Consider the following 19,350-nt stretch of genomic DNA (forward strand, 5'->3'; position numbering starts at 1 on the left):
ATGCTAGATGGTAATACATTTGTGGGATAAGTTTGCCTGTCCAAACAAGGTAAAGAAATGTTCATGGAAGCACAAACATGAAGATGAAAAACCATCAAAGGTTGAAACGAATCTAACTTTGCATAAAGACACTAATTTCCTTTGGTAAGAAGACTGTCACTAGAAGATTTTAGCCAGGAGCAGAAAGGTACACTGAGGAGCATGAGGGCAAGTTCTGTGAATTTTTTAAATCAATGATATACTCACATTGAAGAGGAAAAAAGCAGAAAAAATAGCCTGATTGAACACCATGAAGAGCATAGTATCTTCCTAGCTGCCCAGACCAACAACCCAGTAGTAAAAACAAAAAAAAAAAACATAAAGAATGTGGGATAAATTTGAAAAAAACATACCCAAAACAAAACTTCATCCTTAGCCACCACTATAAAATTTTGGTATAAGCAACCAATATATACATTTCATCAGAAGATTTAAGATAGAAATATAAATAAATGAGCACATACAGACTTCATAGTAAAATCTAAAGCAACAAGCTTATTTGCATACCTAAAACCTCATTAGACAAATTTTTATTTCTAAGAAAAGAAAAACAACACTTTGCAGAGAATAACTCACAATATCAACATCACAATGTTGTACCCCATTCCACTGAGGCATTATGTCAGGCACTCAGGTTAAGCTAGTTTAGTTGTCCATTGAGTCCAACAAGGGTGCAAAAAAAGCCAGCCCAAACACAAATCTAGAAGCTGTCTGGTTGAAATCAGATCAGCCCGAATGAATCACAAGCTTGGCCAAGTTCACTTATTCTACCACGAGGTTAGTTTGCTTGTGCTCAGCCAAGTTCATAATCCTTAATTTGTTCACATTCGATCATGCACATACATGGGATGATCCCAGTTTCACCTTTACCAATGTTCATTATAAATTCCCACAAATCCAAAAATTACAAGATTCACCACATATTGCCCTAGTCAACTTCAGATTAGTTTCTGTAGAATTTATACTAACAAGTTCAAGCGTGATCATTGAGCCTAATCAGACATTTTTTATACATAATAATTCCAAAAAAGTGAGATCCCACTTCCAATTCGTAGAAAAACAAATCATAACACGAAAAAGAACCACCAACAGGCACAAGAATTACAAGTCAAAATGCAGCTGCCTTTTCAACCATCCCTAAACATAGCTTCTATTCAATTACAATACATTGTTTTGGCCCCTTTGCATTCCAAAATATGAAGTACTCTGGAGATTGGGAAAATAAATAAGCCGAAAATCACATTCAGCGCAGGCACTTGCTCACTCATAAATCAAGAATGTAGTTGAAAAACAAAAACCTCTCCCAACAAGGTTTTAATTAACAAAAACAATTGAAACCAAGAATATACCCAACCAATAAAATTAAGAAACAATTAACCTACAAGTTTACAACAATCTATATTCACAGGTCTAGAGAGACTCCAGACTGAGAATCCTCACCCATGTTGCTGGAAGAAGGAACTATATTCTGGGAAGGAGTTGAGGAAAGTTGAAACAATTGGCGGCGGCAATGACTGCCCTCGTATTAGAACCTGGTGGTATCTCTGAATTAGTGATAGCACAATGCTTTTCTGATCAATCTCTTCTAAGCCACCTGTAAACCCACCATGGCAATAGTAGAAGAATATGAGTTGGTAAATAATTGTCTTTGGGGCACATTTGGAACATTAAACCATTTCATTTTCCATTATTACTGTATTTGGATTATGATAGAAATAAGAATAAAAGTAAAAATTCGTTCTCATGGAAACTGAAACCCACACTTGCAACAATTGTTATTCTACTCTTACACATGTCTATTTCCATCCCTATTCCCTTGCATCAAATGCATCCTATAATGTCCACTAGGATATAATACAATATATGGCAAATCACCCTTGTAAAGAAACCAAGCAAAGGCAAAAGTTTCCAATCATATTGTTGGATCGGTTAAATGTAAAAATCAGGAAAACTGTAGACAAGAAATAAATTAGGGTGAAAATGGTATGAAATATCACAGGATATAATTGACTGATGTGAGCTTGTAGAACTATGATCAAAATTTGATATTTTGCTAAGCTAGGTTCAGAGATGGTTTTACAGCCTAGCACAAATCTAAATACAACATTTACTGGAAAATCCTGAACAAATAAATTGCCCCCATTGAGCTGTGACCTTATCAATTATCCTCCTACTAGCTTAAGATGGTGTACATGCATGTATACTATCTACAGCAATGGCACCCGATAATTGAACAAATTTAAAGGACTTCAAAATGAATAGCACTTGTTCCATTTTGAATGATCTGTTAAGCATTCCCAATTTCTAGTCAAAAGAAATTGAATTTTACATTAATGAATTCAATAGATTTCAAGTAGGTGAAGTATCAACTAACTTACCCAAATCGACCTCCTGGTCCAGGTCTTCCTCATCCCCTTCTTCAACTAGAGTCCCATTCTCCAAAGCAACAGCTGCTTTGGCATACCTATCCAGAAATTGTTCTTCAGTCTCTTCATATTCACCATCCTCAGAATCCTAAATTCAAAGCAAGAAATAGAAAAAGAAAGTTGTGATTGTTCACTTAATGAATGATGTATGATTCAAGAATAAGACAACATTTAGTCAAAGAATGCATAACCACCAAATATCCAAATGACAAGCCATGTTTGCCATTTTATTTCTGATCATAAAGCTGGACCTATTAAAGGAGGGGGGTCAGAATGGAAATGTGCCATTATGCCACTGGCAGGCTGTTCAGGTCAAGAAAAAAACTAGACCTAAATAAGAAATATTGGTGGTCAAACCTCATCATCATCGTTATCGTCATCATCATCATCTGTGTCATCATCACCAGCATCCTCATCATCTTCAGCCTCTTCATTGTCATCTTCTTCCTGCAGTTCTTTCAGTTGCATTGATGCCTCCATTAGTGATGTAAAGCAGTCCCGTAACAAATCACTATCTTGATTTCCTTGCCCAAGAAGCCGCTCAATCACCTTGGCCAATGCCATTACTGAAAATCATTATACAACCGTGAGTGATGCCCTAAGCTAATTACAGAGGACAAAGAATTTCCTAAAAAAACAAAACACTGGAAAGTGCCAACAGAAAACCACATGTTCAGCTTTGACACCAGAAATTGATGCATGTTGAATGATTAAAAACCCTTGATTCCATTCAAAATCAAATTTGCAGAAAAATAGGTTAGAATCCAAGGCCATTAGCTAATACCATCAATCATATGGGTAAAACGCCCATGCCTTGGAATTTCAAACCAACGGCCTCAATTCAATAAGTTGGGTGTCCTGAATATCATTTTACACAAAGAAACCCGGTTCCCAAATGATATACCAGCAACCAAATTTGAGGATCAGATGGATAAACCCCATTGGAAGCACAAAATTTATGGCTCATAAGCTATTCATGAGAAGGAATCCAACGAGTCCAAATCTCAGCAGGGTAAGTTGGCAACACAACAAACAGCTAGTACCAACAAATATTATGGGTCAGGGAAGAGACTAAGGTATTTCTCCAAGTTTTATGAGACTTGGAAAGTAAGGTACTGACCAGTCAACTTAATCTCAGATTCTGCTGATGGGCCATGTTCAAAAGTGCTGGTGGCAATGAAACCCAGTGCAGATGCCCAAATGCTAAAGCCTGTATGTTCTTTCTTCTCCAAAACCCTCTCCACAATATCAGGATAACACAAGTAGCATGATGATATAGTTAGCAATAAAGGTTTCCACATTGAACAAGGCTTACTACAAATGGCCTTGAAACGTGAAGATGCTGCCTCACTGAAAGCAATCACAAGTGACTGCTTGACACTCTCTACTTCAGATGAGTAACTGGGAACATGAAGTAGAACATGGACACATGAGGAAGCCCTCCATGTTGCAGATGGATATTCTGCGATGGCTGTGCTCACAAAGGCACCAATTCCTTCGATAATGGAGCGTTGTGGCACAGGTGGCACTGGAGGGGATGGTAACCCTCTCACAATGAAGTCCTTCAGCCCAAATTTTCCATGCAGATTAACAACTTCCTTAATGCATTCAAAAATTGATAAATCCTCCATTTCCTCCCAAGCATGCCAGTTGGCAATCGAGTCAGCCCAAGCTACTAATAACTCTGATACTTTTAGCTCTAGAAGTTCATTGTATGTAGTAATAGATCGCATGATGGACCGGAGCAATGCTGATGAATCATCAATGCATGATGGAGAGGCCTCCAAATCTGAAATACCCCCTTCCTGACAATTTTCACAAATAGGAAAAAGGTAAAATGCAATAAATATAAAAACCAATTACACATCAAATTACTGCCACAAAATAAGTAGGACTGGAGGAAGGCCAGAGGAGCATGGTCAGCAGTTTTGAGTTTTCATAATAATGAAGTCTACATGGCATTTTCTCCAAGGATGAACATTTGATAACACACTGAAAATGAAAAAGGGCCAAAAGAAAATGTTAGTAGATGAGGTTCTATATTAATCAAGCCTCAATGGCACTTCCACAAAGGATTGAGTATACAACATTGAGAACATCAGGGCATTTTTAAAATTTAAAAAGGAAGGAAAAAAAAAAAAGCATACTGAAATGCACTCCAACTAGGATTGGATAACCTTGTTCCAGACACCATTTACTTGACATTTCCTAGTAGTCCACTTACAAACTTGAAATACCACCTCACAAGACCAAGTCTAACTACTCCAATTAAACAGCATTGCATTGTTGATGTTTCAAAACATTAAGGTTGCAGTGTAAACTGAGAATGTTAGATCAAAACCAAATGGTAGCAAATTTTTGGCAAATTATAGTTTTCTGAAGCATTGGAGGATATAAAAGGTCAAACTAACTTTCAAGATAGTAGAAATCTAAAAGATCCAAACTGCGGGTCACAGATATGACTTCAACAGCAAAAAGAAAGAGAGAACTATCTGACTCAATGATTGGTATGGGGTAAAGATAGGTAAAAGATCTAATCTAATTGATATTTAATGAAGCATGATCTAGTAGTAAAATCAAAGTGAAAACAAAGAACTCAAGCATACAAAATTTGACACTAACCATTGGCTGAACAGCTGTAATCCAAGCCTGCTGCAAGAGAGATGAGAAAGCTTTAGCAAGAGTAGCCTGACCAGATAGCCATGTTTCACGTGATTCACTCAGTTCAACTTCTTCAGGCATAGATTCTCCCCAAGATTGACCCATCACTGCTAATGCTGCAAACCCCCGTTCAACCATCTATAGTGAATGCAATCTCATGGTTAAGATCTCATTTATGGAAAATCCAGAGTTAAAAAATCCAAATGTCCAACCTATGTAAGAAAAGGGAAAAGGAAAAGAACTAGATTAATCATTGACACATAATCCAGAAACGGGCACAATTTTATGGCATTCTTAAACACCCTTTTCCAACACAGATTCAGGGACCCATGTACTGAAGTGTTCCAAAGTCCCCAAGTGTCACAACCCAAAATAGTGGGGATAAAACTATACCCACTTATATGGCAGACATATGCGCACTGCTAGTATTACATAATCAAAGCAGCAAATGAACCATATTGCTGGCAGCAAATTACCATGTGATAGGTTCAACAAAAAGGATGAATAGAAAATTCAACCACTTCAATAATAAACCTTCAAGCCATGGGAAGGTTTGAAATATACAGCAGTCGTCATTATAATTTGAAAGAAGTAAGAGATTCTGAAGATATTTCTCAGGTTTAACTTTTCTTTCATAATATTAGAAACAAATCAAATGAAATGGTAAGCTCAGAAAACTATGTTCTATGATCTGTTGCTAATATTCCCTTTTAAGTGGTAAGTACAATAAAAAAAACTAATAAAATTTATATAACAAATAAAGCAAACAACCATACAGCTATATGACGAGGTCCACACATACCTGAGGCCATGGCTCTGGGTTAGGAGGTATGGATTTTGAGATCTGACCAACCAATAATGATATAATATGTGGCAAATGAACTGCAACATTCTCATTTCCAGCCTCCACCACAGTGCTGAGAAGCTGAAATAAAACAGAGTTCTCTTCATCTTCATCACCTATCCCACCAACTACAACTTGAAGAAGGGGTAACCACTCAGGTGGAAAGTAGTCATTCTGCACCATAAAACCGGATAATTTTTTTTGATAAGCAAAGAGTATATATATATAAAGAGGCACCAAAATAGTGACCCATGATATACAAGATAAATACACCCACCCCCACACAGCTCAAACAAAAAATAGCTGCCAAAATGGAGGTACAAAAAACATTCTGACAAAGGATGAATCTATATACATCAAGAAAGAGAATTTATATTAGCTGCAATTAGAGTCAAATTAGTATTAATTGGAATTAAATTAAAATTAATATAAATTAGAATTAAATTAGAATTAATATTAGTCAAAATTAAAGTAGGATTAGTATTTGTTAGAGTTAAATTAGGATTAGCTAATTAGGTTACACGATAATTAGAATTAGAGTCATAATAGGTTATTAGAATCCTAGTAAACTTTGATCATGTTAAGGTTAGGATTATTGAGGCTAATAGGGAAGTATGCTCAGACAATGAAGAGAGATGAGTGAAGATTCGAGGGGTGGAAAGAGTTGGTTTGCTATGGAGTTCAAGTCTTTTGAGCTGCAGGTTGAGGTGATAGGTGGAAAGTTGAAGGAGTGTACATGGGAGAGATGTAGAGGAACCACTTCTTGGATTAGGTTTGGGGAAGTTAGTTTAAGTCGTTTGCTAGATAGTGTTGAAGCTTGCTGTAGGGATAATGGAAATAGAAGGTGGGTTCTTGATTGGGAGAAAGGGGGGAGGAAATATAGGTTGGAGTGTTGTTCGAACGAGACGGGAAGGTTTCTTCTCTGTGTAGTTCGCGATATTGAGTCCAAGGGGTACTGTGTGATCTTCCTAGAAGGAAGGGGTTTGTTAGGAGGCTGAAACACTCTAGCGGAGAAGTTGCGTGATCTTGGAGTTGTTTCTTTGGTTAGGTTTCTGGACTCAAGAAGTTCAACGGCTCCTCTTGGGGAGAAAGGTTTGTTGTCAAAGACATATGCGAAAATGGCAAAACCGAGACCAAAGAGGATAGGTGATTCAGTGTGGTTGGAGTTGGAAGAAAGAGAGTTGCTAGGTAGGAAGGATCAGTTGGACCGGTGTTCAGTGGGCTGGTGGGGGGCGGATTCTGTCCATGTCCCTGATTTGAATTTAGTGAGGAGTTGGGCGAGCCACCTCTAGTTGTTAAAGGGAAGATTGAGAGTGGCTTATTTAGGTAGAAGGCTTTTGCTGTTTGAGTTTGAGTCTTTGAGTGAAGCTGAAAGGGTTTTGGCTAGAGGGAAAAGAAGACTCAAGGAGAATGTTTTGCATCTTACAAGATGGAATCCGAAGATGGGGTGTTTCCGACAAGGCGCTAGCTTTAAGGAGGCTTAGGTGAGGGTGGTGGGTCTTCCTCTTCACATGTGGAGTAGAGAGGTGTTCAAAAAGATTGGTGATGGTTGTGGAGGTTTTATTGTAGTGGATGGGGATACAGCTTTCTTCACGAAGTTACAATGGGCGAGGATTTTAGTGAAGTTGGAAGGCAAGGAGCTTCCCAGTTCGTTGGAGATAGTGGTAGGATCAGGTTGTTTTTCTGTTTAGTTATGGTGGGAAACCCATCCCTGTTTTGTCCAGGTGGTGTTGGTGAGTACGATCTGTTTGGCTGGAAGCTCTAAGGAAACAGGTGAGGTGAGGTCACACACTAACTTCTATGGTGTTGTTAGAGAAAGGGTAGTGTTGACTGAGATTCAAAGGGGAGTACAAAACATGTCGTTGTAGGAGATAAGGCAATAAGGAGTTGGTACTAATCCTACTACTGCTGCTTTCTCTGCATTGGGGTCTATAGGCAAGACTAAAAAGTGGGATTCTGATTTGATACCTAAGTGTAAGGGTGGAAGAGTAAGGGAGGACGACATTTTTTTGAAGTCGCTAGGTGGGTGCAATGGTGGGTTGGAGAGAGGAAGAAAAGGGAAAGCGAGATTGGGCTCAATGGAGGCCCAATCTGTTTTTGGGCCTTAGCTTTGGCAGAAGGAGGGTGTAAAGGCAATGGGTTTAAGGCCCACTTCTTTAAAAAGCTCTTGAGTGGGCCATGAAGAGGATTGGGAGATGAGGGCTAGGCCAAGTAAAGGTGGATTGGGGTTCGATGGACCTGTTAAAGCCTCAACTCTTCCCATTGTTGACTTCAAAGCTAAGGCTCAAGATGAGTCCCAAATAGAAGTCGATGGTGGTAGAAGGTCAACCTCTAGCATCTTTGAGGGGGACCCGTTGCTCGCAGTGGCTCCTTTGTCTCCTTCGGAGGTTGCTAGGGCAGAGTTTATAAATGAGGCATTGATGGAAAAGGCCTCCAGGTACGACACTTTTTCTCGCGGTAGGGCGGAGACCCCATTTCTCTCTTCTACTCCTTTTATTTTTGGTCGGGCATTGGTGGTGAGGGGGTCCTTTGGCCAGGGTGGGTTGGTGGCGGTAGAAGATGAGAGCTCCCTGGACCCTTTGTCTATAGTCCTGGTAGACGAAAGTGAGTGGGAGTAGGTAGAGGAAAGGGAAAATGTTTTGGACGAAGGAAGAGGGAGGGATGCTGCAGTTACAACGTTGGATGCAGGACTGACTCAAGAAGCAGGGGATTTTGGAGATCAGTGGAATGAGAGCAGCTTGGTTAAGTTTGGCAATTTTTTGGGCTTCTCCTTAGAAGAATTTGAAGGAGAATTTTTAAGTTTGCTTCAGATGATAAAAAAAAATAAAGGAACAGGCTAAGAAGAAGGGTGTCGGTTCGACCACTAGGTTCAACCAAGAACTGAAGAAGTTAGAATGGTCAGTCAATTATAAAGGAGGGGACAGAGAGAATGGGGTGGTCAAAGAAGGAGGGGGTAGAGTGTTGGGTTGTAAATGAAGTTAAAGTTGTTGTCCTGGAATGTCAGAAAGGCGAATGACAGCAATAAGATGAAGGTTATTAAAGCTTTAATAAGGGATCAGAAGGTAAACCTGGTTTGTCTCCAGGAGACTAAGATTCAGGAAATATCCATTGGAGTGGTGTGTAGTCTTGGAGTGGGGAGGTTTCTAGAGTGGGGTGCAATAAATGCGAGGGGGACAGTCGTAGGGGTGGTGGTTTTTTAGGATAACATACTGTTAGAGTTGATTGACATGGAGGTGGGATAGTTTTCGATCTCTTGTCGTTTTAGAAATTGTGAGAATGGTTTTGTGTGGGAATCTACGGGGGTCTATGGTCCCATTTCGAAGAAATATAGAGAATCTTTTTGGAAGGAGCTGGGGCTATCCGTGGACTGTGGGATGACCCCTGGTGCATTGGAAGGGATTTTAATGTGTCAAGGTTCCTAGCGAGTGCAGCAAATGAGGGAGGTTGGCGGTTGCAATAAGAAGATTTTCAGAGGTGATTAATGATTTGGCACTGAGGGACCTTCCATTGCAAGAGGGTCCGTTTACTTGGAATGGTGGTCTTAATAGGCAAACTATGTCAAGATTGGATCGTTTCTTGGTGTCTGAGGATTGGGAAAGTCGGTTCAGTGGGGTGGTGCAAAGCACTCTCCCTAGACCAGTGTCTGATTACTATCCTATTTTGTTAGACGGGAGAGGGGTGAGGAGAGGTCTTGTGTCTTTTTGCTTTGAGAATATGTGGTTGAAGAAGGAAGGGTTTAAGGACCTTTTAAAATATTGGTGGCAAGGGCTCAATTTTAGGGGTTCTAGCAGTTGCATTTTGGCAACAAAGTTGAAGGCCCTTAAGGGTATTTTGAAAACTTGGAACAAGGAAGTGTTTGGGAAGGTGGAGGTGAATAAGAGATTGGCTTTACAACAGATCAATTTCTGGGATACTCAGGAGAGGTCTAGAGCCTTATCAATGGAGGAGAGGGAGGCAAGAAAGGAGGTCAAGGATTAATATAAGAAATGGGTTCTCTTGGAGGAAATCTCCTGGAAGCAAAAATTTAGAGAAGTGTGACTAAAAGAAAGTAACAGAAATACAGGTTTTTTCCACAGAATGGCGAATAGTCAAAGAATGAGTAATCTGACCAAGATTAAAATTAATGGTTCTTGGATAGTTGAGGAGAGGGAGATCCAGGAAGATGTGGTTAGCACTTTTCAACACCTGTTGTCGAACCCTGATGGTTGGAGTCCAAGTTTGGATGGGCTAGTCTTTAACAGATTAGAAGGGGAAGAAGCAGCTAGGCTGGAGGAGCCTTTCTCTGTTAAAGAGGTTGTATCAACTCTTTTTTACCTAAGTGGTGACAAAGTTCCAAGGCTAGATGGTTACTCCTTAGCTTTTTGGCAGTCCAGATGGGATTTGGTGAAGGAGGAGGTGATGGGTTTTTTTCGAGATTTTCACGAGCATGAGAGGTTTGTAAGAAGCCTGAACTCTACCTTTTTGGTGTTGGTCCCAAAAAAATGAGATGTTGAGGACTTGAGAGATTACAAACCTATCAATTTGGTGGGAAGGTTGTACAAACTGTTAGCAAAGGTGTTAGCCAATAGGTTAAAGCAAGTGGTGGGCAAAGTGGTATCCTCGTCTCAAAATGCTTTTGTTGAGGGGAGGCAGATTTTGGATGCAGTGTTAATAGCTAACGAGGCTGGAGATTCTCTATTGAAAAGTAATGAATGTGGGGTGATGTGTAAACTTGATATAGAGAAGGCTTACGATCATTTAAAATGGGATTTCTTGCTCTAGGTGTTGAGAAAAATGGGGTTTTGTGCAAAATGGGTAGGGTGGGCTAAGTGGTGTATCTCTACAACTTCTTTCTCAGTGTTGGTGAATGGCACACCGGCAGGCTTCTTTAACAGTTCCAAGGGTTTGAGACAAGGGGACCCCATTTCACCTTATCTTTTTGTATTAGGTATGGAGGCCTTGAGCTGTTTGATCAAGAGAGCAGTTAGTGGGGGCTTTTTGACAAGCTATAGGGTTAAAGGGAGGGGTGGTGAGGGAGTTCAACTCACCCATCTGATGTACGCTGATGACACGCTGATTTTCTATGACGCTTCCAAGGACCAATTGGCTCACCTAAGCTACGTGTTAATGTGGTTTGAAGTCATTTCTGGTTTAAGAATTAATCTGGATAAAAGTGAGATCATTCCAATGGGGAAGGTGGAGAATTTGAAGGTGCTGGCACTTGAGCTTGAGCGTGAGGTGGGGAAGCTCCCACCTATATATTTAGGGCTACCTTTGGGTGCACCTCATAAATCAGTAGCGGTATGGGATGGAGTGGAGGAGAGGTTACGTAGGAGATTAGCATTTTGGAAGAGGCAATATATATCTAAAGGAGGGAGACTCACTCTCATTCGAAGCGCTTTGTCTAACATGTCTATTTATTATATGTCAATTTTGTGTATGCCTATATCAATTAGATTGAGACTTGAGCAAATCCAAAGAGATTTCCTTTGGGGTGAGAGAGCTTTGGAGAGGAAGATTCATCTTGTTAAATGGCCGGTTGTTTGCTCGGATAAAAAGTAAAGGGGGTTTGGGGGTAAAAAGTGTCTCTACTTTTAATAGAGCTCTTTTGGGTAAATGGAGTTGGCGCTTTATGGTAGAAAATGAGGTTCTTTGGTATTGAGTTATTAGTAGGAAGTATGGGGTAGAAGAAAGGGGGTCGTATACCTGGGAAGGTAGAAAGGGTTTTGGTGTAGGGTTGTGGAAAGAGATTAGAAAGGAAGGTTCTCAGTTGAACAACTACATAGGGTTTTCCGTGGGTAATAGAAGAAGAACCAGATTTTGGTTGGATTCTTGGTGTGGTGGTGAGGCTTTGTGCAACTCTTTCCCCTCTTTGTTTACTTTGGCGGTTTTTAAAGAGGAACGGGTGTCAGAAGTGTGGGACTCTTCAATTAAGGGGGGGAGTTGGAGTCCTCGTTTTTTGAGCGCTTTCAATGATTAGGAGGTAGTCTTGGTGGAACGGTTGCTCTTGACAATTCAAGGAATTAGAGTTAGTACAGAAATGGAGGATAGGGTGATTTAGAAAGATTAAAAGTGGGTTTTTCACAATTAAGTCTCTTTATAGTACTGAGGAGTCGGGAAGTACAATCCGATTTCCAAGAAAATTAATTTAGAGCCCTTATGTTCCTCCAAGAGTGGGTTTTTTTGCTTGGGAAGCCTCATGGGGGAAAGTTTTAACTTTGAATCAACTCAAAAGAAGGGGTTGGTCCCTTGCCAATAGATGTTTCTTTTGTCTAGCCGAAGAAGAGTCTACTAATCACATCTTAATTCATTGCACGAAGACTAGAGTTTTGTGGGAGTTATTATTCGCTCTCTTTGGGGTGACTTAGGTTCTCCCTTGTTCGGTAAGGGAGACTCTCCTTGGTTGGTTTGGTGGGCAAAAAGCGCAAAAAAGCTTGAAAGCTAGCTTCTTTATGTCTTTTTTGGGCAATGTGGAAAGAAAGAAATAGGATAGTGTTTGATAATGAAGAGTTTTCAGTACATAGATTGAAGTATTCTTTTGTGTGTAGTTTATGGTCTTAGACAAGGTTGTATATAGATGTTTCCTCCTATTTTGCTCTTTTTTGCCTCTTGGCACCTATTGTATACTTCCTGTATGCCTTGGGTTGCTTTCCGAACTTCCTTTTTCTAATTAATATACTCTCTACACTGTTTATCCATCAAAAAAAAAAAAAATCTAGTAAACTTTGGATTTCTTATAAAAGCCTATAAATAAGGCTAATCGATGTAAATCAAAAAAATAAATTGATTGATATTAATAATATTTTTTTTTTTTCATTGCAAGTATTGCAATATTCAATGGTGAGACTCCATTGATTTTCTTCTAGGTGAGACTCCTAGAGGGCCTTAGTGAGACTCTAAAGTTTCCATCTTTTCTTCATCGTTTCTTTTCTCTCTATTTTTTATTTTATTTTTCTCTACCATAAATTTTATTCCTTGTTCCACTCCTTATGCCCGAAAAATAAAAACCCTGACACACCTACCTTTGAGTGTAGGCAACCACCCTAGGGTTGTTCTACATCACTTCCCCACCCTCAACAAGAGCCTAACCAATCAATGAAACCAATTGGTATCAAATGACCATAAAACCAAATAATAAACTAATGTTATATTGTAAATGCCACAATTATGTAAATCAAAATGTTAATTGAGGCCATACCTCAAGTAGTCCAGCAATTGCACCAGCAGCAGAAACTCGCACAGGATAACAAGAAACGTCCCCCATATCTGGCATGGCCAATGCCTTCAGAAGCGAAGAATATACATCTGCACTCATCTCCTGGAAAAAGAAAATTAGACCTTGTAATTGCAAGCATCTTTCAAGTTAAATACTCCAGCACTAAGGATATATAGTGGAATATTACAAGAAAATTTAAAGGCTAATATAGGTAAATATCAAAAGAAAATTTAAAAAGTAAACTTAGTCACACAACATGCTAAAAGGACTATATTCTGTAAATAAAAGATGCATTATAAAAGAGATTCCATGGAAAGAAACAATCTCACTTCAGGGAGACAAGATGCAAGCTCTCCAAGAACCCAATTTGCAGTGGCAACCAAGTAAGGTAGGGAAACTGATACTCTATACAGTGGTAGCACCCGATTACGAATTAGAGTTGAGATATATCCAGGTTTCTGCTCCCTTAGAAACTGCATATGCAATAGAGGAATCATAACCTCAGTTCAAAGTTATGGATAAATCACATTCACACTATTAATGAGGTGAAATCTCCTTACATCTTGAAGACCTCCATATGCCATTAAAACACCATAATAACTGCCACAGTTGAGATTGTAAGTTTATCGTTTTAAAAAGGAAGGTTTGCAGCATGTAATCACAACATATATTATAGATCCAAAATGAATGATAACTGCCACATTTGACCTAGTTAATTTTTTTTGAAAAAGAAAAGGTGCACCTTATAGTTGTAACATGTATATTGTAGATTAAAAAGAATTATCTTTAAAAAGAAATAAAAAGAAAGTTCACCAACATAAAAAAGGAAAAAAAAAAACGAAAAGAAAAAACTTTCATTTTACATGATATACACCATCCAAGCTAGAAAATTCATCTCTCTGAGAAATTGCTTTTGTGAACTCACTCATTTATAATCTTTGTTTCAGATACATTAGCCTCTGAGGGAATGGGAAACTTTGACAGAAATGGAATCACAAGCAACTCCCCCATAAAGCAGCGTTGATCTTTTCCCCTGTTCTTTTCGCCTTTTTTACGCTTAGATAAAGCTGAAGAACAGTTACTTGCCGCCACTGGAGGTCCCTGCAAGCATTAAAAGCAACCTACATTTAGAAAATAAAATATGGCTGCAGACAGAAGTTCGGAAAACTGACCTTTGACATTGAAATAACACCAAGTAAATTTATTGCACTCTTTCTGGCTGTGAACAAGTCCTCTCTCCACCCAGAAATCTCTTCCTGCATTGAAATTGGTACAATAAAATCCAAAAGAGCTTCTAATGAAGCAACTTAAAAATATAATAATTTATCTTCATACAAGATCGGATGGAAGATTCTTCTGTATGTACTCGTCTTTGTCTTCTTCCCACTCTGAAATATCCTACTTGCAAATATTCACAAAAATCCAATTAGGAATTTGTTAACTCAATAGTAAACAGTTCACATGGGAATTAAGGCATACTACCTTCAACCTCAATCTAAAAACAACTTTACATGCATGGGATGGCTATCAATTGATGGATCTTATATCTTGTAAAATAAGAACAGAGAATGGTTCTTAAGCATACAATAGTGACTTGAGACCAGCCAAAGGTGTTAAGAAAGAATGTAAATCACGCAGCTATAGACACCATAGTGTTAATTGAGACAAACATCTGAGCATTGATCAAATGAAATCTTGTTGAACTTATACTTGGACCGCATTTGGGTAATGAAAAATATCAGGCCAAATAGTTTCCAAGTAACACCAATTGATATGAGAAACCTCACCTTTTCATTCATCACTAATGCCGGAAAAATTGCAGACTCCAACAACGAGGAAAAATTGGGGGAAACTAGCCTCCATCCCTGCTTCCAAATGAAAATGATGGTCAATATCCTAACCAGAAAGTCAAAGACTAGGATCAGTAAAATTTTGAATCACTAGGAGAATAATTTGAAAAAAGTCGGTAAAATGAGAAATTAAAATCACTAGAAAAGAAAAAATGAATTGTAAACCAATAAGGTTAGATGATTTACTGGGCCGGTCTCCAGAACATGTGAAATGACATTAAAAGCTAATGAAACAACCCTCTCTGATAGGAAATCAAGCTTCTGCATGAGAAAAAGAAATACAGTATAAATTATGATGTAACCAAGAGGCAGAAGAATGAAAAAATTACAGGGATGACTAAACTTCAAGCAAGGGGAAATGGAAACAAAGAATATATCAGCAGGCTCCTGAACAGAAAAGAGTGCAGCACCTATATGTGGTCTAAAAGGTATACAAACATCAACATTATGCATCATAGCCTGACCTCTGTGCAGGCCAACTGTAACATGACAAAGGTTCTGAAATTAAGAACATTATTGGGATATATGGTGTCTTCCTCTACCCAAAGTGATGCGGATATTTTATGAAACTTACACTGATTTTTATGCTATGTGCAGCAATCTTTAAAACACAATTTATGATGTCCGGCATCAACCTGAAGAAGCAAGGGGTAGACAACATGAAAGGTACTGAACATGCAAATAAATCAAACTTAGCTATAAATTTCAGAGTAGTACTTATCCGAAAACTTCCGATGCCGAGTGACCAGAGCACAAAAAATGAGCAAACTCCTCTTCCCAGTCTTCAGCCTCAGCAAGTACCCTTCTCCCAGCGGGTCCATATGATCAAAACTCAAAGAACCCAGAATCCTGAATAGATCGCAACAGAAAGAAGGCAGAAGAGGAGCCAAAGCAGATGGCATATGAGACCTCACCTATAAAACATAAAACTTAATGTTGTGAGTACTGAAAAGCAACACCAAAAGCATAGGAAACAAGACATGAATGTGCAAGAGAGATTTGGGACATCTACCAGCTACCAATTCTCAATATCTATAATGCATCCTGGATACATCAAACTACTGCTTTTGGATTGTTATACATAATGGTCCCTGTTACCTAAGTCATTAGAACTGTCTACACGGAAAGAATGCCATCTCTACTGTAAGGAGAAGCATTTGTAACAAACAAGGTAATAAAAAGTGTTCAGTACTTTTCCCTTGTTTGCAATTGTCGGTCTAATTTCTGGAAAAGATTAAAAGTTGTGAAACTGGGCCTGCAAGTACATGAACCACTCTTCAAGTAAAATTTAGATAAAGCAAAGAAACAGCATGGACACTTGAAATTATATTTTTAAATGTTTCTCATTGGTTTATGGAAGACTCAACATCCTAAAGTGATGGCTTCAGAACTGCTATAAAATTGACAATTGCTTGTACATTTTATTTCTCTTCCAAGGAAAATAAGTCACAGTAAGTATTCCCAATTACCAAGTGTTCCATAAACCACCACTTTTTATCATTCTAGAAATCAAAAAACAACTCCATCTAAACAAATTACATCAAGCCAATTGTGTCTATGACAGCAATAACCATTCTTCGGTTATTTTTGTTTGTATCAGCAGTTACCTTTTTTCAATTATTTTACCATACTTCTCTCTGTTACCTTGCTCTATTCGCTGCATTCTCCTCCCTTTTTCCCATTAGGCCCATTCTTTCTTAAGAATATTGTCCCAGATCACACATTATTTATTTCACCATTTTAATAAACATTAAAAAAAATCAAGATAAAATAGCCCAATGGTCAATAATTGTCATTACAATATTTAATGCAAGGATCATAACATAAGTTTACAATCTCAAAGCCATGTTCAGTCTAGAACAAAATCGCTTGCCCTTTCTTATATGTGATATACCAAATTCCTAGTGGTTATATAATTAAGCATCTGGTCAAACAATAATTATGAATGAATTTTAAAACCCATTCATCATGAGAATTGGATACAGAAGTATTACTTACAGCCAAATATGTACACTTGCATACAAGGAGAAGGGTCCTCTCAGTTTCTGCTTCTGTTCTCCCATGGACAGTTAAAGCCTATTTCATAGACCAAGAAATACAGTGCCATGGAGGCCCTTCAGATCCAGTTCAAATAAGAGTTGGGAAAGTGGTAGCGAAAGAATGTAGAAAGAAGAAACAACCTTTTCAACAAAATGATGAAATACAGCCAGTAAAGGCACAAGAATTTCTTTTGTGAGTAGCTCTAGTTGTGGTGGAACAGGCTCCTTTGGAACTTTTGGATTTAAGAAATACTGCAAAAATTAACAATAATAATAATTTAGAACCACCAATGGAGAGACTGATGAATCTTACAATTCCAGAATATTAACCAGAACCACCAAGTGCAAAGACTTTTAATCATACAACTTCAGAAAATACTATAGCTTTACTCTTTTCCAAGTCCAAGATGGCATTGTCCTCAGGAGTCTTGACAGGTAATTTAGGATTAAGTTATGCAATGACACATAGAGAAAAAGAAAGGCAAAAAAGGAAATTATACATAATTACCAAAAGGGGAAGCAATATGAGAAACAATAAGAAAAACTGACACAAGAAGGGCGTTCTAAAATTTTGTCTCAACATGGGAATCTCAAGCTAGCATGATTCCCAGATCCAAGAGAAAGCAAGAACCAATGGGGAAGCGATTTTTTACCAATATATGATACCATGAGCATTTTGATTGTTCATCATGTTTACTGAAAGTTCAAATGTCAAATCCCAACTTTTACCCTTAGTCAGAAATAAGTTTCCAAAAACACAATCACCATCTTCTAACTCAAATAGAAGTTTTCTAATAATTAAGGCCAATGTCCTTAATCAATTAGCATGTTGAATAATGCATTTGTATATAAGAAGTACCTGAAAGGGTCTAATAAGTGAATGAAGAACTGTCAGAGCATTGATTGTGTTCCATTCACAATTTGCAGCACCACTAATAAGACTACTATTTTGAATGACAGAAGCCAGTTCAGGCACGAGTTCAGGCCATGGATTCTCCTTAACAAACACAGAAGCAACAATGACCCGGAACTGCCAACAAATCAAAAGGCTAATCTGTGAACAAAGACAGTGGAAGTTTACACTTGTACAGAAAGAGTTCAGGAAAATAAATAGCATAGTTTTACCACTTCAACTAAAATTTTTAGGACTGCTGGTTCCACTTGAAGCAAGGCACGCATGAGCTGGTTCTTGAATTCCTTACTAATTTTTGAAAATGGACTGCTCCCATCCACATTTCGCCTAGTGAAGTTCTTGAGATATGTGGCAGCAGCCACTCTTTGACCAGGGTTTTGTCCTCCTACAAGTGGGGTTAATCTAATTATGATCAATAAAATTTTTCAGCCTTGATTTTTGAGCCATATAAATGAGGTAAGCTTCCATTTGACATTACATAAAATATGATCAAACAAAGATACGAATAACGCTGCCAATCAAATTGAAGATCTTTGCCCTTAAAATTTTTGCCCCATTTAATTAATTCTTGGCATTGGACTTCTCAGGCCCTAAAAATGTTATCAAAGTTTACCACAAAGAATCTGATTGCAACCAAACAATAAATAATGCGATGAAAACAACAATTCAACTGAAACAACAACTCTGTCTGACTACTTAGAATGACAAAAAAAATGTTTTAACTAGAGATTTATAAATAAATAAATAAAAAACAAAAACAAACAAACAAACGGTCTTCCGAAATCATGGACTAGTATAAGTTTAATCCTGATAAAAACAAACCATTCAGTAGAACCTTGTAAAAAGGGCAGGCTCCAATTTCTTCAGGGATCACATCAATATAAATGTTTGAAGAATCATAATAATTCGTTAACAAGTCCCAGGCATAACGTGACCCAATCAAATGCACTTTCTCACACATGAGATACTAAATGAAATCCATCAAACAACTCAATTTCGTTTCATTTTCTTCTCCGTTCTTTCATCTCCATTCATTTACTCAATTTCCCCGTTCTTCCTTCCTTTACCCAATAAGCAGATTGGGAATTACGAAATCAAGAGCAGAAAACAATAAAACCCCAGACAAATGAGAAGAGATGAGTTGTCTACCAGTGGTGATAGAGAGTAGACAGAAAGGGAAATCTGGATGAAGAGAGAGACGATCGAGAGACTCCGTGGCTGCACGGACAACGCTTCCATCGGGGCTGAGAGTTTCGTTGAGCAACTGGGGGATTTGAGGGAGCTCCATGGGCTTGACACTGAAACCCTAGTTTCAGCCAAATGTGAACGATGGAGAAGAAGGAGGAAAAGGGCAAAAAAAAAAGAGGGAAAATTGCTCAGGGC

General features: G+C 38.4%; 1 protein-coding gene across 2 annotated transcripts; it reads right to left on the reverse strand.

Moving 5' to 3' along the window:
* Positions 1-1,140: 1,140 nt before the first annotated feature.
* Positions 1,141-19,345, reverse strand: LOC100256169 (importin beta-like SAD2 homolog). Of its 2 annotated transcripts, XM_059736747.1 has the most exons (21): positions 19,117-19,345; positions 18,180-18,352; positions 17,914-18,084; positions 17,196-17,306; positions 17,014-17,091; positions 15,733-15,929; positions 15,590-15,650; positions 15,202-15,276; positions 14,953-15,030; positions 14,501-14,563; positions 14,338-14,421; positions 14,091-14,266; positions 13,726-13,765; positions 13,495-13,638; positions 13,148-13,267; positions 5,929-6,144; positions 5,088-5,264; positions 3,586-4,270; positions 2,823-3,031; positions 2,418-2,553; positions 1,141-1,633 (listed from the first exon to the last, which is right to left on the reverse strand). In XM_059736747.1, the coding sequence occupies exons 1-21, from the start codon at positions 19,253-19,255 to the stop codon at positions 1,476-1,478; spliced, it is 3,291 nt and encodes a 1,096-aa protein (XP_059592730.1). In that variant the 5' UTR covers positions 19,256-19,345; the 3' UTR covers positions 1,141-1,475. The 2 variants fall into 2 exon arrangements, with proteins under 2 accessions (XP_059592730.1, XP_059592731.1); XM_059736748.1 differs by lacking the exons at positions 17,914-18,084; positions 18,180-18,352 and having other exon boundaries at positions 19,117-19,266.
* Between the last annotated feature and the right edge of the window lie 5 nt (positions 19,346-19,350).

The sequence above is a fragment of the Vitis vinifera genome, chromosome 5 (genome assembly GCF_030704535.1).
Source record: "Vitis vinifera cultivar Pinot Noir 40024 chromosome 5, ASM3070453v1".
Lineage (NCBI taxonomy): Eukaryota > Viridiplantae > Streptophyta > Magnoliopsida > Vitales > Vitaceae > Vitis > Vitis vinifera.